General features: G+C 36.4%; 1 protein-coding gene across 1 annotated transcript; it reads right to left on the minus strand.

The window, feature by feature from the left end:
* Window positions 1-1,840: 1,840 nt before the first annotated feature.
* On the minus strand, window positions 1,841-10,397 carry LOC139714293 (radial spoke head 1 homolog). Its single transcript, XM_071626009.1, has 6 exons — window positions 10,259-10,397; window positions 7,295-7,408; window positions 6,302-6,407; window positions 4,621-4,847; window positions 3,093-3,402; window positions 1,841-2,178 (listed from the first exon to the last, which is right to left on the minus strand). Exons 1-6 carry the CDS (start codon window positions 10,310-10,312, stop codon window positions 2,006-2,008), a joined length of 984 nt encoding a protein of 327 aa, XP_071482110.1. The 5' UTR covers window positions 10,313-10,397; the 3' UTR covers window positions 1,841-2,005.
* Between the last annotated feature and the right edge of the window lie 15,258 nt (window positions 10,398-25,655).

Consider the following 25,655-nt stretch of genomic DNA (forward strand, 5'->3'; position numbering starts at 1 on the left):
TAAAACATGGAACCACACAAATACTTTATCACTGTTATCCTGGAAAGCAGTATCCAATACCTCATCTCATGTTGTCAAAGTGAGGAAAATCAAGGCAAAATTTTGTGCAAAACTAAACAGTTTTTTCTTTGTCCTATTTTTTACAAATGTTCTGAAGAATAACCAGAAAATGAGCTGCTGATAACACCTGTACAAAAATGATCTGAACTTATCACAGCCCTAAGCCCTCATTACAATAGCCCCTTATTGTACGTCAAACTGTGTTATGAGAGAACTAGAAAATTGGTTGTGCCAAATGCTTGCTGGAAGCCATGTACAGTACACGGTGTACAACACAAAACGATTGTTCCTCCGCAAGGCTTTCATGATAATCTTCATTTCTAGAAAAAAATATTTTCCAGAAATGGAGGTTGTACTCAAACTTAAACATATGTACGGGACATATTGCCTTCTTCCATTAAAGCTTATCACACGTGAGTAAACTTTAGACAAATCTTTCTGTAACTTTTCAAGACTCTACTTCAGCTAAAAAACAAAAAGGAAAGCCAAAAAACTATATTCTGACTTTTGAATAACTTGCATGAAGTGCAATGAATTGATCATAGCATGTTCCATTCATTGTTTCTCCTAACAATACTTGTAACAGAAGTCTATGAAATCTTTTCAATTTAATAAATGTTGCATAATGCACCAAGGACCTGGTCATTATTTGCCAGAAACAAGGACTATTATTTTGATTGGTACAATGTATATCATAACCAACAAATCAGACTATACTGCGAGAATGCATGACACAAGACTAAAACATAGCACATGCACCATTTCTTGTGTATCATTTTGCATGCATTTTATATGAGTAAATAAATAACTTTGTCTGGACTGGAATGTTGGTACATAATTTCTATAGTACTTTATTTTTTTCCGTTTGTCCCCTCTCAGTTCTGCTTGTTATTCCACAGCATCAGGAATTCAACAATACTATTTAAGTGATGTATTCTTGAATGTTTTAAGTATCCTGCTATGGAAAATGCACTAAATGCTTCTTCACAGAGTGCTTTACAGAATTTTCTAGAAGTATTCTTAATAATTCTAGTGTACATTTACCTGTCAGGACAGTGCAAATGGCAAAGGTCTGAACACTACTGTGAAAGAAAATGTGGGGTATCCCATCAAACTGCAAAAAAAAAAAAAAAAAAACACTTATGACAAAGGGGGGAAAAAAGTCATGTGGTTAGTAACTCTTTCTCATATCTCAAGAAAAAAAAAATATTAAGAATAATGTTATGATGCTATGTCTGCAAAGTTAATGTCATTCAGGATCTAAAGCAACAGTATGAAATACATGATCATAGTTGTTGGTATAGAACTGAGAACACTTTCGCTTTGGTTTCAGAAGTCAATATAAGAGTTTGATTCCTGTGTGATTCTGTTTTTACAATCTCAACTGCAGCTCCACTTAAATCAAGTTAAAAGAGTCAACCATGAAGCCAGCCTTAGAGCATAAAGACTGAAACTTGTTTCCTAGTACTGCTATGTTATTGTGACTCCACGGACATCCTGAACAAAGTTTAAAAGTCACAGCACTAGGCAACAATTACATGGCGTAGAGACTGCAAGAAACTCAACTCAGGCATATATGATATTTCATGTCAAAATTGTTGACATCTGAAAAACTCTCAAAGTTGAAGATGAGCTCTGTAACGTGCAGTCCAAGGTACATATAAGTATTCCAAGACTAAAAACAGCAACATTTCCTGACAGAACTTGAAGCTTGGTGGCCATGCATTTTCCGCATCCCAAGGGTCGTAATCCAATGTTTCGTCCAGCACAATTTAAATGTAGCAAGTCCCCATGGCCAGGAAGATATAAACATATTGTTTCTCTCTCACAGTCCTACTATGTGGCGTGGTGTATTGTGAGGCATCGGCGGAAGGGATTCTTTGCTTTCCTTCCTTCTTTTGTTTGTTGTTGTTTTATTCTTCTCTGTACTTTTGAACAGTTCGGTCTATTCTGCTTCCTCTGTCTCCTCTGGGACAGGCGAGGGCGCTGCGGGCTCCTCTCCTCCCTCTGGAGCCGCCTCTTCCTGCTGCTGCTCCTGAGTCTCCTCCCCCTCAGCGGCCGGTGCCTGCTCCCCGTCTCCTTCCGCCGGTGCCGCCCCATCTCCTTCAGCGGGAGCTTCTGCATACGGAGAAAAGGGCACATTCAATTTTCTCTTTTTTTTCAGTTGTCATGTACATTATACTTGTATGATATTCTACTTCCTTTTCAACATCTGTCAAAAGAAATAACTTGAACAAACTTTTAAGTTTCATTAAAATCTAATATGATTCTGTTTTCACCACAATTTCTTATTCCTAGTTTGGAGTACCTGCTTGCGATGATTACTTCAAGCAGTAGTTCTAAACCTTTTCTAAACCAAGGCCCACTTTGGCTCCTGCAATACTTTTTGCAGCCCAGTTCGATCGAATACGAATCTTCTTAAATATTCATTTTTGGCCGACATTGCAGCCCACCAGAGAGAAGCCCATCAGTTGAGAAGCATTGACTTAGAGGAGACCTCCAGATGATTTCTAGACTTTAGCATTTGTACAGATACAAACTGGTTAATATACTGGGTACAGAGTTTTAGAATTTTAGTGATTGCGAAGAGGAATAAGAACATTTTCAAAATCCATAGCAAATCACAATGAACAAGGATGACGACATTGCAGTTTTGCATAAGACTGCATGCTTGGGTGCTCAAGGAAGCAGAACAAATGAAGAAAACATGCATAAATTCTACACAGGTGAGCTTGATAAGCAAGTGATATCGTAATGCAATTACATTGCTACATGACTGGAATATATGAACCTCCTATGTCATCATCCTTGTTCATCAGTATATTATGTTTAGGGTTTTTCAGAGTATAGTATTGGTGTATCTGATGAAAGACTACAAGAAATTTATACATGGCACCATCAATTTATGCATGTACCACATAATGTGAGGTTATTTAGGCTGTCTGGAATGCCCCCTTAAAAAAAAGTTTTTAAAAAAGTCATGGACAGGGTTAAAGAAGAACAGACGTAATCACCTCCTCCTCCTTCACCACCAGCCTCGCCCTCTGCTGCAGCCTGTTCTCCGCCCTCGGCTCCGCCCTCTCCACCTTCAGCTCCGCCTCCCTCAGCGTCCTCCTCCCCCTCGCCTTGCTCCGCCTCCTGCTCGGCCTGCTGGGCTGCCAGGGCCTCCTCGGCTGGGTTGTACTGACTGACGGCTTGGATCTGTCCCGCCCGCCACTTGGGGACGGTGACAGTCTGTGCCTCCTCTTCCTCTTGGTCGCCGCCCACCGGCTGCTCCACAGGCACGTACTGACCATGCTGCTCACAGCCGATGTCAAACACGTACTTGCCTTTGCCTTGGGGCTGGAATTGGATTCAAGTTGGATTCAAACATTCAAATAAGCAAATCACTGCACTAAACATCATCATAATAACATACATTGCTGACCCCATGAATATAACAGGTAGTATGTTTGCCTGTTTGTGCATTTTATTCTACTTTTTTTTTTGGGGGGGGGGATGTGAAATAAATTTTATTGTGTGAAAGTTTTTCAGGTACCAACTTTTGAAAGGAAAAATACAACAATAGCAACAAATTTTCCACTTTCCATCAGTTAACAGCATGCCGCAGACGAACAAAGAAACATCAATTACTTCAAAACTAGGCTCTCTACAACCTGTTTGTTAGCTACTATCAACATCACTCTGAAGGATTTGAAATAATTCTTAACAAGGAAAAGTAGAAATTACGCGGTGCGTAATATATGTCCCCGCCGGAAGTAGCATTTAGTAGCAAAATGTACAATATAGGTAAAAAATCAAGGTCAAAGGTCAAAGAAGTCAAAGGTCAAAATTCTGTGTAGAAGTTTTGAAGCCCTCACCTAGTGCCATCATATAAAGCAAACGGAATCGAAATCGGGTTAGAAATGGCGAAGGAGTAGCATTTTGTAGCAAAATGTACAATATAGGTCAAAAAATCAAGGTCAAAGGTCAAAGAAGTCAAAGGTCAAAATTCTGTGTAGAAGTTTTGAAGCCCTCACCTAGTGCCATCATATAAAGCAAACGGAATCGAAATCGGGTTAGAAATGGCGAAGGAGTAGCATTTTGTAGCAAAATGTACAATATAGGTCAAAAAATCAAGGTCAAAGGTCAAAGAAGTCAAAGGTCAAAATTCTGTGTAGAAGTTTTGAAGCCCTCACTTAGTGCCATCACATAAAGCAAACGGAATCGAAATCGGGTTAGAAATGGCGAAGGAGTAGCATTTTGTAGCAAAATGTACAATATAGGTCAAAGGTCAAGGTCAAAGGTCACGACTGAAATTCTGTGTAGAAGTTTCAAAGCTCCCATGTAGTGCTATCATATAAAGCAAACAGAATCAAAATTGGCTCATAAATGACAGAGAAGTAGCAAATTGAAGATTTTGATCACACACGGACGCACACACGGACACACGGACACACGGACGGACGGACGGACGGACGGACGGACGGACGGACGGACACACGGACACACACACGTACGGAGCCCGTTTCATAGTCCCCTGCTCGAACTCGTTCGGCGGGGACAACAAGTTACACTCACCTGATCGCCAACCCACATGCCTTGATATCTGTGGTTGGCGTGGATGAGTTCGCCAGCACCTTCCCTCTTGCCGCTGACCCACGACCCCACGTACTTTGACCCCGTGTCCTTGTAGGTGTAGACGCCCTGTCCATGCCTCAGGTGGCTTTGCCATTCACCCTCGTACACGTCACCGTTGGGGTATGTGTAGATGCCGAACCCATGTCTCTGGTCATCGACCCAGCTACCTGATGGGGAGACACAAATCATTTGCAGAAAGATATAATTACAGTCAATAGTTCTTCAGATGTTCTTGCATGAACAGTGTACTTGCTGATCAAAGTTTCCTAAATTTATTTTCACTGTGAAGATGACAACAGAACATTAAAGGTTTTTGCAGAAGCTAGATATTAGCATGGGGGTCCCTGCACTTTGCTCAACGCTAGTGTTCACAACTTTGACCTCTGGTTCCCTGGTTTATTCACCCCTTCACCAAGGGAAAGCATGTCTACTTGCAATATCCATGGTGGAAAAAAACCCCAGAAAACAACAGAAATGGCTTGCAAAATCAGAAGTTATTGTACTGGTATGTACATTTACGGCAGAAGGTTACAAGTCACATGACAGGAAGTGAAGGACAAACATGATTGTGTTTGCAGAGTCTGGTTTTCTTGTGTTATTCTGTACTCTGACTCCATACGCAAAGCGCCACCGAGTGTTATTCCACCCTTAAAATGTCCCCATGGACTTTAATGTAAGTTTACACACTGTGTACATGCACAGTGCTTCATGCTCTTCCAACTTCTTTGACCTTGCATCATAATTTTGTTTCGTTGTTGCTGTCACTATGTGTCAGATAAAACTTTTTTGTTGTTGTTGAAATGCAAAAAAAAAAAAAAAATCATCTCAAAAGAAATGGCTTAACTTGCATACCAGCAAAAAGATAAAATGATTAACACTACATAAGTTGGCCAAAAAGAATCATCCGTGTACGCCATAAGTGATTTAAAATGCAGCACATGAAGTAGCTCAAAGGGTAAGAGTTAGTGAGCATGCAAGTTAATGGACTAAACATTCTCTTTCAGTAAATATATTACAGTCTGTACATGTAGGTGTCACTGACATGTTGAATGTGACAAATTTAACAGGACTGACCAAGTCAACACTGTCTTTTGAATTACAGGTAACAATCTCTCACAGTTAGGTCTTGAGAAAGCACCGAGACAGATTTATAGTGTATGTAGTAACACACATTGGAGGTGTGTGCAATATCTTCCAAGCTAAATACAATACCTCAAGCAGAGAAGGAAGAAATTAATCAGGTGTTTGCCCTCAAAAAAAAAAAAAAAAATGAAAAGGAGAGCTTAAAGGGCAAAGAGTGATCTCTGAATTTACTGAATAAAACAACAATGTTTTGCACAATTAAAATATGCAAAAATTTCTTCTGTGTTTCAGTATCTTTGGGTGGGGGTGGGGGATGTGTTTGATATTGGCATGAAAATGACATCTCAAAGAATTACATTTTACTAGTGATCTGATTCAGACTTGACAGGAAAAAGGCTAGTGGATGTTTTCACAGAAAAGTTTCAAAAGTTTTTGTATCTTAACGGCAACTGTTGTTTGCTGTCAGCAGTCAGGGGCGACCACTTGTACCACAATATTCAAAAACATGACATCAATTGTCTGGAAAAATATAATTTACCTTCATAGACAGATCCATCGGGATAAATGAATTTGCCTGAACCATGCTTCTTATTCTGTTTGTAGTCTCCAATGTAGCGTGCACCATTCTTGAACTTGTACACACCCTGGGGGAAAAAAAAAATCAAAACAAACAAAAGTTGGAAAGGGCCGAACATATAATATTCACATGCTCTATATTTCTTTATAACCAAGAGCAGATTAAAGCTTAAAACTTAAGAGCAGGACATAATAAGGGCATTTGATTCCTAGTGCTATGATGCACATTGCAGGGATGCCTCCTAAGTTCAACAGTGAACCTATTCAGAGACATAAAAGTCAATACTTTTTTTTTGTTATCATTACGTGATTACTACAGATATATTTCATCAAGAAAGGTTGCAAAACACAATGCAACTTAATACGGTTGAACAACCTGCAAAAAGCGTGCCTTGGCTATAGTACATTGTATGCACACACAGGATGATAATTTTCATCATTACTATCATTTAAGTAAGTTTCATTAAAACAGATGATACAGTACATGAACTGGATGTTTGCTGCATATGACCTATTGAGTGTTATCAGATAAGACTTACAATGTTGTAAATTTGAAAATTAAGGATAAGAAATACACTGTGTACCGGTACTTCAGACCCTTCCCCGCACTTTTCAACAATATTCAAATAATGATAAAAGAGCTGTTTTAAAACAGCTGTCACAGAATCATTCTACATCCATACATTTTGTCACATACATTTGTTGAAGCATGGCATTATCGAATTTGAGTCATGGCACCTCCGAAAAGGCATCAGGCTGATTGAAGGGCCTGATTGAAGGGCCTGTCAGAGACATTACACATTCTTACCCAATTGCAAAGAACTTTGTTTTTGTTCAGCCTTGTTCTGTTTTCTGACTAGGTGATTTTATGGGGTTATGGATGAGCACTGAATTTCAAATCATCAATTCAAACATTGAAAGACATACCGAAGGTGAGAAAAAGGACTGGACTTACCTGTCCGTGCCTCTTGCCATGTTCATACATGCCCTCGTACATGTCCCCATTGGGAAGTGTGGCTTTCCCCTTGCCATGGCGTTCCTCCTTAGCATTCCGGTCTCCTTCATACTCCTGTCATGGAATGAAAGTTAGGAAAAATAGCTTGTCAGCTTTTCTTTTATACCTGGCACACACACACACACACACACACACACAACACACAACACACAACACACATAAACACAATCACACAAGCAGAGTCATACACACATACACGTACAAACAGTGTAGAAGAGAATAGTTGCAAAATTGCACACAATCTCCTCTCGATGGCGGTAGATCCATTGGCAATAGGGAGCACACACACAGACAAAAGACATCACAAAAATAGAGATAACAAAAATTGAAATGCCTTCTCATTCTTTAGACATTTGTTCAGACTCTAGTCCCAATTGACCTTAGACTCTCTCTAAGTATCTTTCTCTATCTATCTATATATATATATACATGTACTGTAAAAGTGGATATTTTCATGTGAGTAATTTTTTGTGCTCGGCCGGTAAGGTGGATTTTGCATTTTTTTTATTCCACTGAATCATGACATTAATTACTGGAACATAGAGCTGTATGCATGCAAATATATGTATTCGCATGCTTTTATTTCTGCACTAGCTTCTGGTTGCACGAGATGCACAAACATTTCCATATCAGTATAGCACAGTATACACTACATGTACATTGATTTTATGTTTGCTTTACTTTTTTTTTTTTGAGGGGGGGGGGGGGGGACTTCATTTCAAGAGAGGAAATTTTGTGAAGATTTGGGTGGGGAGAGGGGGGGGGGGCTGTATGCCATGTGTCAATGGCTGTGAAGGCTTAACATGTCTATGCTGTGACCATGTCTATTGCTGTAGGCCTTGTAGAAATCTACAGTTACTAGAACACTATAAACCATATTTTTGTCCCACTTTAATAAGATTTCTGCACACAAATCAAACAAATTTTAAAATTGATATTAATAACACAACTTATCAAAGTAAACTTCAGCATGGATTGACATGGATCACTACTAAAATACATGTTACATGAAATTTAAACATCTCAAATTTTGCAATGATGACTGCTGTCCAGTGCAGTTCACAAAATTCTGAAGAAGGAACATTAAAATTAGACCTCTATCTAACGATAGAATCTGTAATCAGTTTAGAAACTAGATGATTTACAAACCCCTAAACCTCAGGATAGCTGATCAATGATTGCAAAAGTCTACGTCTACGTCTACGTCGGTACTCAGCAAAGTCCAATTCTGGATATGATGCTAAGGATGAGACTTGAGTATGTGATGCCGGTGGACGGTTGTGCAAATATTTACATGGTGCAAGTAAAAAAAAAAACTCCAGTGTGGAGCTAACATGCAGAGATGCGAGTCCTGAAGACACCCAGTGATGAGGCGGTGAGGGCGTCTGCAGGGAGTGCATTTCATAGCCTTACTGCTGTTGGCATGAAGGAGTACCTATATCGTACATCTTTAGCGGAGTGAGTTGTCAGAGGTTGATATTTGGAAGGATGGTAATTCCGCGATCTGATGTCGGTCATTGGTTTCAGATAGGTGTCCAGGTTGATGGCTATGTTATGAGATTATTAGTGATTTTGGTTGTACATCATTATCTTGATGGCAGCTTCTCTCCTGGATAGTACTAGTGCGGCCCAATGCATTTTCTGCAGCATAGCTCTTACGCGAAAAAATAATTACCATGTACTCTCTGCTTCTAAAGTACGGTGCAAACTGTCCCTTATCTACAGAGAACACAAATATTTTAATAGAAGTAAGAACCGTCTTCCTTCTCCCTTTCGCTTTTGTTTTGACTTTTGACCGTTTCATGTTTTGTTTTGTTGTTTATCCTGCGTGGACTAGATTCTAGTAGAACCAGAACCAGCGCCAGCGGTACGTACAACCACCCACACAGCATGCACAGCTTGAAACTTTGAAACACACTATTAGTTAGAAAATTATGTCTGATCTACACTAGATCCTAGAAGCGTAAATTTAATTAGGTTAGACCTAACCCCGGGACGCTCCGTATACACAGTTACACACTGTGGGAGCGTCCTGAGTCAATAGAGTGCTATATCGGTAAGCTTGAAAAACATACACAGTCTGTCACAGATTTTCGCACCTCCGTAGGTTTCGAATATCACGAGGAAAAAACGTACTTTTATAGTATACATAAGATTCTTATCTAATTAATACCCTTCGTGCTCCTTGTTCTTGTTCACATTGGTCCAATGATCTTGAAAAAACGTTTTTTTCACGGCCATATACGGGTCCGTAGTCCTAGCTCCCCATCCCATTCACCATTTTCGAAATCAGTATGCAGTACACTGCGCACGTAAATATTCATGTGCTGGCGGAGTCGCAATGCGTTTAGCCTTCTGACAAGGCGTGCGCGCGCGCACCCACCCAGAAAGCAACGCAATATACAGCGAGAAGGTTTGCCAACAGTATGATAAAGCCTTGCCACAAAGCTACACGACTTGATGGCCAGCGCATGCGCACAAATCTCAAATCCATTTACTGTATAAGATGTAGTTCTCCCGAGTTCCTCTCGACCGAGTCGCATTTAACTCATCAAACCGAGCAGAAAGGGACTATTACCAGAACCAAAAGTTGAACGCAGTCAGTCTTCAACATTACATCTTCACCTGTAAGTCTTCATATTGCGGAATTTTTGCGATTTCATATTGATTTTTAGGCGCTATACTTCGCCTGTCATGATCATGTCTGCTACAATGCGCAGCCCCAACACTGCGTGTTGGGGCTGGTCGCAGTTAGGTTAGACCCCACCACGTCCACGGCCACGGCACCCCAACTATAGCATTTCAACTCCAACGGAATATTGAATATATGGGACTGTTCTTTTTCCCCGCAGTTAATCCAGTCCCAGTTAAACCCACGCATAATACATTTTTTCGAGAACTCACCCCTAAATATGGACCGTGCTCCTCTTCGTCGTAATCTGAACCAAGATCTGACATCTTTTTCGGTCTTCAAATGACAATTTCAAGGTGAAAATGAAAGGTATTATTTGAGTTTCGTTGTATCTTCGCCAAAATTCTCGCCAGTGAGGGGGTTCTTGGTTGCTATGCTGTGAGCTCGTAGTAAATGTTGGTTGTTAGGCATTCTTGAATAGTTCATTTAGGTATAGGGGACATAACATTCACCCTAGGTAGCTGAAATTGAGTGCATATTTCCACCCTCCAGTTCTTCCCAACTCTAAGATTTGCTTTATATCGAATTCTCTTCCACAAATAGAGGGGAAAATATCAGATATTCAAGAAGATTCTGACGCCAAATGCTTGTGATCTGATCCCTACCTATGGTATAATTGGAGTCGTCCATATTTATGGCGTCGCGACAGTCCACACAACAGATGGCGCTCTCTCCTTTTGACCAAAACTCGCACTCTCACAGAACTTGAAGCCGTGGCCTATACTAGTAATTTTCGAGTTCGATGCTATCTCTCCATCTTGCTGGTAATGTCTCCCTCTCTTTGTTTGTCTGTTTCTCCCGCTTTTTATTTTCTCTCTCTTTCTCATTTCATTTTCTATATTTCTGTAGGCATGACAAATACATGTTGCTATTAGACAAGTGTCTTACAAGCAACATGTCCTGGTTCCTTATTATGATTTCACGGAAAGCTCGCAAGAATCTTTGGGACCCTCAATGTGTTTGTTTTGTTCACAAAAGTCCATTAGTTGATTGTCTGCTTGGCCTGATTTTAGATAATGGTGATTCCTGACAGGGATACATTATTTACTTTGTTATTAATATAATGTCAATGTTTGGAAACATGAAAATAGAGGTTGAGTTTAAATAAAAATTGCAATTTTTTTTAATAGGTTTTTTCTGTGGCATTTTCGATTGAAGAGCATTCTTCCAAAAAGCGCTAAATCCATCATTTTCAATGGATTTAGCGCCTATTCTACATACTAATCCTTTAAAGGGATCGTACAGTTTCGGTTGAGACCTAATTTCGGGTTTTTCACATTTTTTGGTGAAATAATGAGAAACCTTTTATGAAATATGAAAGAGCATGTAATTCTATGAGGAATTCAACGTTTATTTGATGAAAATTGGTTTTGAAATGACTGAGATATCCAAAAAAGAGCGATTCTAATAAAGTGTGGGACCCACACTTTATTACCATCGCTTTGTTTTACTTTGTTTTTGGATGTTTCATTCATTCCAAACCCGATTTTCATCAAATAAACTTTAAATTCCCCTTAAAATGGTATGCTCTGTACTATATCATAAGTGTTTTCTTGTTATCTCGCAAAAAGTTAAAAGCCCAATTCTCATCTCCACCAATGCTGTACCATCCCTTTAAGTATGGATATCATAATAAGTTATTATACATATTAATCGGTAATATGTCTATTTAAAATCGAGTATCTGAATATAAAAACGAACCAAGTCCATGGGAAGTCATTTCGAGTAAACTAAACCAAAAAGTAAATAAAATGAATAAAACTTCATATCTCTTTTATTTTGTCCAATATTATTCCATTTAACTACGATGGTAAGGCAACACTATAAATACAAATTGATATGTATTATTACCATAATTAACATTCACGTTACTCGTAGAGGGGTCATTTTGTATAATGGACTTGGGTTGTTTTTTAATCATACCTATGGACTTGGGTCGTTCTTTGAATATGTACAGGATAGGCTGCTATAATATGGTGAAATGAATAATTATTATAAGAGAGTTGTGTTACTTTTTCCAGCTTTCAGTCCATATGGCCTTCAAAAATGTAATAATTGCCTATCATAGCACAATATCCCTCATCGCTATATACTAATTCATCATATTGTGTGTGTGTGTGTGTGTGTGTGTGTGTGTGTGTGTGTGTGCATGTATGTGTTTAAGCATGTGTGTGGGTGTCCATGCTCAAGGTCAAGGTCAAAAGGCCCAAAGGTCAGGTAAAAATGCTGTCATTTCACCAGTTTCCCCATTTTCTAAAGTGGCTAGATTGCTACATTTACTGTTGAAGTTATGGTCAAAAGAAGCACAAAAAAAAATTATTATTCTTTTTTATTTTTCTTGACCTTTAATCACAGATATCTCCATTTGGCAAAGATGGACTTATCGGTTTTTACGAACAAACTCTTCAATTTTGTATAACTCCTAAATTCAGACCATACATTATAGGCCGATTACTGATTCACATGCGCACACGACTGAAAACATGAACAGTTTACTATTCCACAAGAATCAGATGCCCTAAATACTTCTATATTCAAATGGCAGGAACTTGGTTCTTTGAAATTGCTGTACCTTTCCCTCACTGCTCTAAATCCTTTTTCTCTTATTAGCTGCCATTCTAATTAACTCCTTTGTTTTTCCCAACCTAACTCCTCATCACTGTCCAGCAAGTCATTTCATTGACAATGTGTGTATGTGAAGAATAGCTGGTCTAGACATGGAGTGATGAGAGAGGGCGCTATAATGAATGTAAGAATACCCAACCATTCTGGACAGGACTTGGGCGTTGCCAGATGGTGATTTCGGTAACCAGAAAGGGTGAAATTTGGTGATTTTTTAAAACATTGTTTGTGATTTTGAAACCAATGACTAATTACTGAAAACGAAAATGCATTTTGCCAAAAGTTCTCCCCTTATACCAGGTACAGAAACATAACATGTGCGCTTTTTGTCACTCAACACACACAAACAATCATAGATCCATACACATCGCACACATTTTGCATTGAGTGTGTGTGTCTACGGCAAGACGTAAATTGCACCGAGACTCGCGCAGAGAGTTTGATACAGGTTTATTGACATCAATTTGTCTTGAAATTGAACCCTAAACTACGCTTTTTCAAATTTGGTGATTTTTGCTGATTTTTGGTGATTTTTTTTTTTACATGCCTATTGGTGATTTTGCTTTGTTGGGGCCTGGCAACGCCCCGGCGTTGCCAGCGCGCCAGCCATTCTTACATTCATACAAGATTTCACTCATTCATTTTAGGCACTTAAATTAATGTATATTATTTATATACAAGATGGACCCATGTAGACGCTACAATTTCCCATGTAAAAGTGAGTTTGGCCCAAAATTGGACTTGGGTCGTTATTACATTCAGGTCTTCACAAGTATATTAAACATATTATGTTATGAAGAGCTTGAATGCAAAAAGAGATAAACGCGACTTTCAAATTTTCTAAAGTAAAGTCGTCGTGCAAGAGGAAAGATCAAATCTGTTCAGGGATATACACTCGTCACATAACAAGACATGATTGGGTAGATGATTATTAAATATCACGGATATTCTAAATATTTTCTTTCATAATGATAGAATGGATTCTTTTGTTCTTTTTTTCAGGAATGAATTTATTTACATGTTTGTTTTATGGTCTGTATAAACATGTGTTCACGAAAATTATATTTTAACTTTTGTTAATGTTTGTGGTCTGTATACCAACGTACTCACGAAAGAATGTTTACTTATTTTTAGTCATGTGTCCTCTTTTTTATGGAAAAGAATAAATTGAGTTGAATTGAATCGAACTGAATAAAACTTTAATTCATCACTCCCCTCTGGCGAAGTACTGACGGCATGCAAATTTGTAAAAGTCGTATAATAGATTCCAGCATAGTTTAAAGAAATGTAGGGACCCTCCTACTTTACGATCTCTTTGTTCTTGGATATTTTAGCCATTTGAAAACCAATTTTCATCAAATAAAGTTTGAATTCCTCTTTTAGAATAAAATTGTATGCTGTTCAATATTTCATGAGAGGTTTCTCATAATCACCCCCAAAAGTTGGAACCTGAAGTCCCATCTAAACCAAGGGTATACCATCCCTTTAAACATTAAGAAGACTAAATTTTTGTAATTACAGAAAAGACGGTATACTAAAGACACACAACGAAAACAGCCAGAACTAAAATGTGGATGTCCTGCTGCTATGGAAAAGAAGGAAAAAGCTCAAAGAGGAAATCCGCCCCATGCTCTGACCATTCTTTATTCATTCTATATACAGAAATGACAAAAGTCCCATATTTCAGCTGCATAAATATAAAACTTGCCTTAAAACCACCCAAAATGAAAAAAAAAATCATGTTAACTCTGGTCCCTCAATATGAAAACATGCTTTAATTTGTATTAGCTAAACATGGCACCATCAACTTGCTTATTATTTTGAATAATAAGGACTGGTCAAGTAATGTTTTCAGAAAAAGATATAAAATTTCAAAATGTCATATCCTCCTTATTTCTTATCCGAATTTTGTCATTTTTGTATCCTTCTGTAGGGAATGTCTTTTCTTTTTCTTTTGAAGGTTATTTTAGGTGGATGTCCTCTCTAATGACTTGATGTCCTGCTTTGAATGCGAAAACCTGAGATGAAAGGACCATGGGAAATATTTGCAAGATTATGTGCAAGAATCCCCGCCATTTTGGTGTTCTCAGTAAACGATGTTCTTACAAGTGAAAAAAATTGAAAATAGCATTTACCAGTTCTTACATTCAAACTCATGATATGATATAATTTCATATAATATAATATAATTAAAATATATATATAATATAAGATTACATAATATAACAATATTATAATTATAGTATATTATGTATCATATATAATATCATATATATTTATAGATATATATATATAAATATATATCCATTTTGTACCTGTCATATAATTCCTTAATTATGGCATACATTTTCAGTTTCAATATTGTAGATGGCCCTACTCAACCAAGTGCAATAACTGTTATTATGCCTTACTCTAACAAAAGGGATCCGTTATCATAAACTTATAAGAACACCAAAAGTAATCGATACCAATCATTTTAACGAACGCTCTAATTCATATTTCGTTTCTGAAAATGACCAACTGCAAACGCAGTTCTTGTCACTTTGCCAAATGGACAGTGATATCCACTCTTACCTAACAAGATAATCAGATGAGTTTTACCTTGCAAGCAATCCCAAACCTGCGACAATTGTGAAATCTACAGACACGCTGCATGTTCCAGACATCTGGAACTCACTAACTACTCATATCAAAATTTTAAACAGTGCCTGTATCCATTCAAGAAAACTATACAGAGCCATGTAAATCTAAAGAAAGATTTGAATTATTCCTTGAAATGATTTTGGAGTAGACTTCATAACTATATCAGGTCCATAGTGTCTTCAGGATTTGTGAGCTAATAACATTCTGGAGTTATTAAAATGAGTATTTTTGAGCGTGCGTGTTGGATATGAAAGAAATGTATCTGTAATGTGAATAGAAATACATTTTTAAAATAATGTTGAAAGCTTGAGGGAATTTTTCGTGTATCTAAACACAAATGCTGCCATTTGAAGTACTTTGATATCGTCTCGTTCGAGAACTTTTCTTCGGTGAAATAAATGACCAGTATGAGAGTGTTATAAAGGAGGAATATTATGTACTATTAAGATTATTAGAACACAATGAACTTGAGAATGGAGGACGGGTTTGATATATCGTTTATCGAATGAATCAGTGAGGAACAAAGTATTGAGCCTTGGAAGACTCCACATCGGGTATTTTTGGGATGACCTGATGGATGAATCGTGACCTCCTATACATATAAATTGTTGTCTATCAGATGCCTAACTTTTAAACCAATAATACGCTGGGCCTCGTATACCATAATTGCCTACAGTGAAGGAGAGTTTGCGATCTCTGGTTCTAAGGGCCTTACATTAATCCATAAATTCCATACATATGGCAATAACGTTTTTTGTTTTGCTTTGTGAGAATAGATTTGTAACTTACTGTATCACGGCAAGGTCAGTTTAACATTTTTTTTTTCTCAGCCAAAACGATATTGATTTAGGACTTCAGTTGCAAGAAATATTCCTTCCATTCATCCTCTTCACTCTCTCTTCTTCCGCCCTCCTGTTCTTCTCTAGAAACAAGTCAGTTCGAACCCATAAACTCAATTCTTTTGCTATAAGGATGGCCGCAAGCACATCAAGCTCATCAAGTATTAGCTTCTTCGTTTGTGCTGATATATACCACTTCAGCTTATTTCTCATTAACATTGTACCAAAAATTGTATTTCCTCCAATCACATGACGATTTTCATTTGTGTTTTGTGTATTAACGATGATGCAGAAAACAATTAATCTAATTGGATGAAATGAAATCAAATGTTACCGAATAGTATTATGTATGTGCTATGGTTAATTAGAATAGTATTATGTTACCCTTTAAATCTACGTTTACAATGGGGCACTCTTCACATAATTATGCAGATCCTAATGCCGATGGAATAGACGTCATATCCCCGCTACGCCGTACGGGTGCTGGTAGGGGGTATCTATTTCCTTTGTCTCTTTGCTACATTCAATTCACATATTGATTTTAGATACGATTTTTTTTAATTTATAATTCTTGTGGGTATATACAAAGAGAAATTAAGCAGGCTTGAGCAGTATATATTACATGTAAATAGCAGTTGCGCTATAGATGCTGTAATATAACATTTGCGTAATGCACTGTGACACAACGTGTAGATTCTAAGAACGCTATACAGACGTAATTATTGTGTTGTTTTGTATCATATCGTATTGTATTGTGTTGTATTTTATTAGTAAAATGGCTTAATCAGTGCTTCATGTGGACAGACAATAATAAGTTATTAACCGTACCGCTGATTTCTTTTTCTTTTATCCCATTAAAACTGAGTTTATGATAAGTAGAGTTCTCTACATTCTAGCTAGCGCGTTAACCCATTATAGTCTTATATTGGAGAACAAACTCACTCTCTGATTTTTCCCTTCTCATAAAACTGCTGCTCTCATTTTTCTAATTCTACAAATTCACTGCACTATATGTTTAAGTACGCACACACCAAAGAAATAAGATCAAAAACAAATCTTACCTGAGTCACATTTGGAAACCCGACATAGGTCCATTGTCTTTTGTCTTGATTTTTCCTTAGGATTTCCTGTGATCAGCATCGTTGTAATGATCCTTGTACGGTTTTCCCTTTCATTTGGTACAGTTTATTGTTTGCTTGCTTTGACCATAAGTTTGAAAGTTTTGATATTCATTTAACACCAAAAGCAAAACATATATCTGCGATTACAAATCATTCATACATAAAAATATACAAATTACATATGAATGGCTGTATAGGGCCCCTTAAGCCAGGCTTGTGAGTGGGGCCCTATATAATATACAATTAAACAAAATATATACAATGAGAAAAGCTGGACTTTATGAAAAATGGAGACCATAAACACACAAATATACACACACATCCACACACACCCATCAACACACACACACACACACACACACACACACACACACACACACGTGCATCCACACCACATAGAACACACAAGACTGCATGTGTAGGCTCGCCAATCTACATAAAAGCAATGTTTAAGACTAGCTTAAATACAAGAAGTTCATTTCAAATTGTTAAATTATAGGTATTAAACTCTGAACCTACAGAATGTTGTGCTATACATGTGGCACAAGTCTACTACTTGAGGGCGAAATGCTGCAATTTTGGAAGTTTTATTTGCTGAACTAATGGCAAGAATAAAAACAATATTGTGAATGCAACTTAAAAATTGATGCCCCAAAATAGTCTTCAATGGCATAAACAGACATAGCGAGATTTTAAACTTCTGAACGGAAGAAACTTAAATTCATCCTTTTGGACATCGTTCCAAAAACTGATCTGGGTTTTGGTAAGAAATATTTAATTTGGCTGGATTACATCTGAAAATCAAATAGTCAAGAATCGGCCCAAGCACGTGAATACTAAATAATAACAAACTGAGTGAGATCCCCTGGCTTAGATAATGATGGGGACAATATTTTCATTACAATATCATTAGATTACAAGATTTTTCCAACTAACATTTTCAATAACTTTTGCCAGGAAATGAGAGCTGCGGATTTCATCTGATTTGTTCAATGACAAAAAGAGTTATTATCATAAATAAAGATATAAAATGATATTTATTATTTTGAATAAGAAAAAAAAAAACACACTTCAGCCCAAAGATATATTTGCAATAAACGGACGTGTGACTTGAAGATATTTTACAAGCCATATCATAGACTGCAGTTCATTTGTGAATGACATGGTTGTCTATTAATCATGTGATACGTTATTCATTTTCACGTGACTTGCAGACTGATGGGCATAGTGCTACAAGGTAGTAAGTATCTCGTGATATTGTAAGTTCAGAAAACATCCGAATATCTGAGTGGATGATGATTGTTACTATAACAATTGAAACGTCAAGCGATTTTATGAAATAAAGAAGAATGTCCCATTGCGTTGAAGTATTAATTTGCCAATAATAATTACAATGGTTTAACAGAAATGTGCATTATCTCTTTCAACACCTGAAATCACTGTTATTGTGGAGGTCGCTCGAATTCACTTGCCCTGAGAACAAATTTTTCTTTCTGACTACTGAATATTTCAAAATCGTGCGAAAATGACGCTTAACATATGGTTTCTAATATGAACAATGACATTGGTGATAATGTTGATAAATACTGGCTGTTTTCCCCATGGATAATTTTTCTCTTTAATCAATATTTTTTTCAGCTTCTTGGACGAGCAATGATAGTCAAAGTTGAAAGCCAAGCCAAGTATCCTGGAATAACACCGTCATCGTTGCTATGATTGCAGTTGCTTTGACACTCATTTATATGTGCTATTATTACATCACGCCGTGCTCGTCACACTAAGGCTGTTTTTATTTCCCCATACGCTGCTCACCTGTTGATAAATGATCCTATTTACTTCCTTCCTGATTGTAAATTTCGATGCTCATCAGCCATGCAATCATTGCCACATTTATCATTGAGAAAGTGAATGGTACTTTTCCCCCTTTATTATGTAAATACTTCTGTTTCTCATCCTGACGCAGCTTGCGCTGGATCATACGTTGATCAGACTTTATTTTTTTTTATTTTTTTTTTACTAGATAACTTTGTTACAATTTCAATCTCTCTCTCTCACACACACACAAACAAAACACACACACACACACACACACACACACACACACTAATACACATCAATATGGCAGACAAAGGGGGTAGTTTTTCTCAGTTGCAGACATGCATCCGGATAATGACATTTTTCCACCGCTTAACGCGTTCATCAATCACACGCAAAACTACTTGTTATGCAGTTTTGGAAATTTACTATGAACTGGCACTTTTTATCCCCTTTAAGAGTCACCTCACAATTTGATATTTTGCGTTTCTTCCTTTTGGCATTCATGAATGTTGATAATCAAATCGACACATATTTATAGTTGCAGTAATTGGCAGTGGAAAGGATTTCTTTTCCATTTTGGTTGTAGAAAGTGATCACCAGTCATTCATATAGGGCATGGTGTGAAATATGACGGAAATATGAACTACTTTTGTCCCCCAATAATTTTCTCATATCATCCCGTATTTCTGTGTCTGTGTATGTGTGCGTGTGTATGTAAAGTAACTTGTGCAAATGTAGGTGCTATTGATAGTTTTGGCAGTACTTTTCTTCCAAACGCATGTGCGTGTGTGTTTGATTGCATGTATATGAGTGTGTGGGCGATAGATAGCGTGCAAATGTCTCTTGTCTGATGAGTATTTTCTGTCAGTTATAAATATTCAGCAAATTAATCGTATCTCACTTGCCAGTTATCAATCTTAATTATAAGACATGTTCCATCTTCATTTTCTCAAAATCTTTGCAAAATTAAACAATAGAAACAAAATTACGTAATCGTGAAAACTGACAGAACAAATGAAAAGGCAGGGAAAATTTTCCTTGTAGACGTAATTTATTTCAAATGGCCTATCACGCCCGTCGAACAAAAAATGGTAAACAAATTGCCAACCATTCGTGAACAGCCTGTATTCAACATAGACCATACAAAACAAAGCATCTGAAATTGTATCTGCTTGATTTGGTTTCCAACCTATATTAGTGGCATGGAAACTTAGCTGTATATCAGGATACACTAGTTTAGTACTTTAAACATTATACATAAGTGTAATATCGAATGGATATCCACTTAGCCATCGTTTACGCCCCAAAGTTTCAATTTCTATGTAAATCAAGCTTGTCAGATAACGTGATGTATATATATATATATATATATATATATACTCAATTGTGACAAATGACAGCAAAGAACGTCGCAGGATGCCAATTGAATTATTTAAAACTTTAGACACTTAGTCTTCTGGAGCTTTATATTGTCTGTACACAAACATGGCGTAATAAAGAAATTAACCATTAATCTATGTGCATGCACGGGATAGAATGCACAGAACTAGTCCAGCTGGCATCTTGCAACATCCCTTGTCATCATTTGTTATGGTTGTATTTTGATATAAAAAGGGTGTGGTAAATATATTAGCATCATGCCATTATCATAAAAATTCTATTGAGCTGGTGTTAACGCTCTTATCTTACGTGAGCTATTGACGAACGGTAAAGGTATATAGTATTGAACATACATACATACACAGATCTATCTAGCTATATCTATACCTATATATATATATATATATATATATATATGTATATATATACATAGACATAAAAATTCTGTGGTGATAATGATATCTTTATCATTCACAATCTGTCGACTGATACAAAGTTGATAGCTGCTTATGACTTATATGACAGCAGCCACTTTCACTGCAAAGCAATACTAATGACAAATGACTGACAACTCTGTGTTTATGTTCTGTTGTGTTGAGACTTTGGTATTTCTTTTTTTTCTGTACACAAGTATGAATCTAGATAAGAAAATCGTGACATCTTTAGCCACACAAATATTGGGACATAACAAGAAACAGCGACAAACATAATTATTTGAAAAGGTTAGAAGTTACTAGTATAATGAAAGTTGTAACTCAGCAAAAAAAAAAAAGTGACAAAGGGCCGACACGGATAAACCACTGTTTTCAGTCAAGTATCAGCTAAGTCAAACAACCTAACAGGAAATCAGGTATGTGCGGGTAAAAGTGAAAGGTAAATACATTTAGAATTCCACTCGGATAGAAAGGTGTAGCAATGAAACAAGTTAATACGCTAATGGTCGCAAGGCTGTTAGTGTGTGCATAACAATCACCACCTTCTGTGCTTTCAGCAGGAATATTAAAACTTCTCTTGAACATGTTGAGAGTGTGTTGTATAATGCAGAGGTCTGATGAGGCAAACTGTATGATTAATGATAATTTTATGAGCACAAATTTGATATATATATATATATATATATATATATATACATATATATATACATATTCAATTGCAGAACAGAACTTCAAAGTGGGCATGCATCATACTTTCAACACCAACAGTTTATTTTAAGAACACGCAAACTTTCTGGTACCGTGCCCTTTGTCAGAAAATCACTTGACAAAGGACACGGTACCCGAAAGTTTGTGTGTTCTTAAAATAAACTGTTGGTGTTGACAGCATTACACATGCCAACTTTGAAGTTCTGTGCTATCATTGATAATGTTGTTTAACTAACACGTGGACTACGAATTACTGAACACACACACACTCATTATCATCCATTTATCGGACGTTTAATGAAATATACAGAAACTTACTATGGACATTCTTGGTAAGATTTTTACTTATACGTTCATTATATTTAGGCGGATTTCATTTTCACCGGAAAACCTTTTAATTTCATTCCAATATTAAAGTTGTCATTATTCTGTCTCTTCTTGAGGACGATTCAAGTCCATTTAGTTACTATTTATGATCCAGTACCAATGTATATCAATATTGCAAAAAGCAGCATGATTCCCGTTCAGATAATGTTCTTATACGAATCACAATTTGACACAACACTCAGGTTAGCAGAAAATCGTAAAGGAACGACGCAAAAATGTTTATGAGACGCTACAGTGCTTGGAAATCATCACAAGCTAATTACAAAATCTCCATTTTCAGAGATGATTTGTATTTCAGACGTGTAATAATCATGGATACGAAGGAATCTACTGATACGAGTAGATATATCTCGTTTGAAAGTAAAATGTGCACTTTTTGTCATTCATCTCTTAAAGAATACAGTTAAGAAAATACCTCTATGCATAATTTATACTGAGAGCTTATCAAAAAGGGTTACTTCAGAAATTAAGCATTAAACATGCGTGCATAGTTTGTGTAGGTTTGAAATGTTTTGAAACTTTTGTCATATCTTCACTTGTTTTTGCTTGTTTCCGGAAATTTCATTCGGAATTTATCGATTATGAAAAACAGTTGTGATGACAGCGGTTCAACCAAAAAGAGAAAAAGAAGCCAAAAGAAAAACTGCATGACGGGTATATTAGTAACAATATAACTTCACATCAAACAGGGTAATACCCTCGGTTTTGTAGAGACCAGAGAATAAGATGAAATATTTTAATTTTCATACATTAACTTCTGTTCTATATTGTAACAAGTTAGGGCAAGTTGACCATAGTTTATTATATATTCTTCTCAGAGGTCGTAATCAAAACCACACTTTAGCTTAAGATAGCCGCCTCCTGCATTTGTTGGCAATAACTTGATTGAATAGTCAATGGCTTTCAAGTTGTTCATGTATATTATACAATTTACGCATATTATGATGTATGATTGGTGCATTCATTTTTTTTTTGTCCAATGTATAATTACTCTCGGAAATTTGTTTTTAACATTGTATTTACTTAGTGAATAATCCCGAAATTAAATGAAATCAAATCAAGTCAATTCATATCAAACAGATAATAAATTACGTGAGTCAATGCAATACACAATCTATTTTTCATTGAGTTGTATTTCTTTTTTTTTATATAATGTCTTTAGTTTGCCTCTTTCTGCGAAACATAATTATTGTAGTTGTTGAGTCCGCTGGAATTAATCCTACTAATCACTGAGCAAAGATGTGCATATCAAATCTGATGATAACTTCCTTTCACACTCTATGTAAGAAAAACACTCGTGGTTTTTTTTTTTTTTTTGGTTCTTTTTTTTTTTGGATAGCGAGATTTTCTACTTTTCATCTCTTCAACTAGTATGAATGTCTGAATGCATACAAATATTTTTCAATTAGACTTAATCGTACTACTCACAGAACAAAAATGTACATATCAAATCGGAGGATAACTTTCTTTCACACTCTATGTAAGAAAAATACTTGTTTGCTTTGCTTTTTTAAAAGCGAGATTTTCAAATATTTATCTCTTTAACATGTATGAATATCTAAATGCATACAAATACTTTTCAAACGTACACGTCAATCTTGCGTGTTTATCTAATATTATGAAGCCAAAATTTGCCATCCAAGACATTCTCAAAATTACCTAATAATCAAGCCTGTAAACAGTGGGGACTCTGGTAGTATCAGATATGATTAGTTATGTTATTTTCTGAAACATTATCTGTATGTATTTCGGCTTGATTATTAGGTAATTTTGAGAATGTCTTGGACAGCAAATTTTGGCTTCATATATAAACATGAGATAAAGAGATAATGTCTCAGAAAATAACATAAAATGCTAATCATTCTGATACCTAACAGAGTCCCCACTGTTTACAGTAAGCTCACAGTGATGATGAGATAGATATAACTTGCTAAATTACACCTACAAACTTCTGGAGTAGAAAAGAACACATTTCATATGTTAACAATGAAGTATAAACATCATGAAACGGGCAAGATATATACTTTACAACTGATTAACAAATTGCCCTACATCGACGTAAATATGCACTGAATTGATCAGTGTTTAGTAGTAGCCATGACAAAAGATATGATATTTACGTCGATGTAGGGCAATTTGCTAATCAGTTGCAATGAAAACATCTCGACGGAAGAATTTCATGAATTTGAAGATACATACTTATTCGAAACATGTTACAATCCCCAAGTATAATTTCCATTATCAAGAGGCCTAAGAATATCATGTGTGTTGGGGCAAAATGGCATATAGAGCATGTTGTTGGGTTTTACCACCTTCAGAAGGACTGACAATTTTCTAGTTTTACCGAAGATTTAGAACATTAAATCACATATCTGAAGTGCTATGATCTGGCTGATATTTCAAAGGTCTTTGTTATTAATACATTTTGTTTGTGTGTTTGTCTGTTTTTGGTTTTCCGGTGTATTTTCCGTTCTCCACAATTCTTATAGCAGAAAAGGGTCTGAGAATCCTGCGATATTAAGGAAAAACAGTACGAAGTAACACGGATACTTTTAAATGATCATGAGTCGTAAAGTGGTTTTAGTGTGCCTAGTTTACGAGCAAGCTGAAGATCACTCCACTGTAGTTACAACAGAATTTTATCAATACATTTTGTTTGTGTGTTTGGCGGTTTTCTGGTCCTCTCTGTTCTCCCGCATTCTTATAGTAGAAAAGGGTTTGAGAATCCTTCGAATATTTAGGAAAACAGTAAGAAGTTACACGGATACTTTCCAATAATCACTACTCGTAAAAAGGTTTTTAGTATGGCTAGTTTAATGGCAAGCTGAAGATCACTCAACTGTAGTTACAATGGAATTTTAAATCCGCTTTAATATTTTACACACAATGAAGCTGGAACTGATGTGCTTTAGTACAACCGAACGAAAACCTTTCTCCCTTTCTTAATCATCCTCATTAATGAACCTTTACATTATTTCCACAAAGATAGAAACACTTGCATTTTATGTAAAACATACGATAAGTTTGGTCTTCAGGTTCGAAGAGGAATTATATTTACGTTATAGCTGCAGCTATAAAGAAATTTTATGACAATCATTAAAAATCCAAATGTTCATAAAGAGAAATATTATCATAATATCTAATTCATCCACATTGTGATGGGGATGAGTAAAAACTGATTGAAAAATGCGCTGAAACTTACCACCTGTAAACTTCTACCACACCTACAAGCAGGTCCCGAGGTGTGGAACTGTCTCCTCGTTATATCTGCAGAAGATGGAGTGAAACATATTATGTCAGAAACAAACAGTTCCACTTATTAAATTCAATGCTAAACATAAATAGCGGGTAATATTCAACGCCACGCTCTATTACCTTCAACAAAGTCGCTTACATCACTGTCTTTGTTTACATCAGAGTATCTTGTCATTCAAACTGATAAATTTACATTCAAGCTCATAAGTATTTTTTCTTGCTTATAACATAATCAGCGTAGAGTCTGCTATCAACACTCAATGTCTTCAACACTGACTTGTCACTTTTACCGTATTATTCCAATGGTGCATCTCTCTGCAATCTCGGGGGAATGCCTAAGACCACTAATGAACTTGTTGCTGTTTGTGAAATGAAACTACTATTGCATCTGCTGTCAGGAAC

Source organism: Diadema antillarum, unplaced genomic scaffold (genome assembly GCF_040938485.1).
Source record: "Diadema antillarum isolate AM-2024a unplaced genomic scaffold, OU_Dant_1.0 seq00002224_RagTag, whole genome shotgun sequence".
NCBI classification, from domain to species: domain Eukaryota; kingdom Metazoa; phylum Echinodermata; class Echinoidea; order Diadematoida; family Diadematidae; genus Diadema; species Diadema antillarum.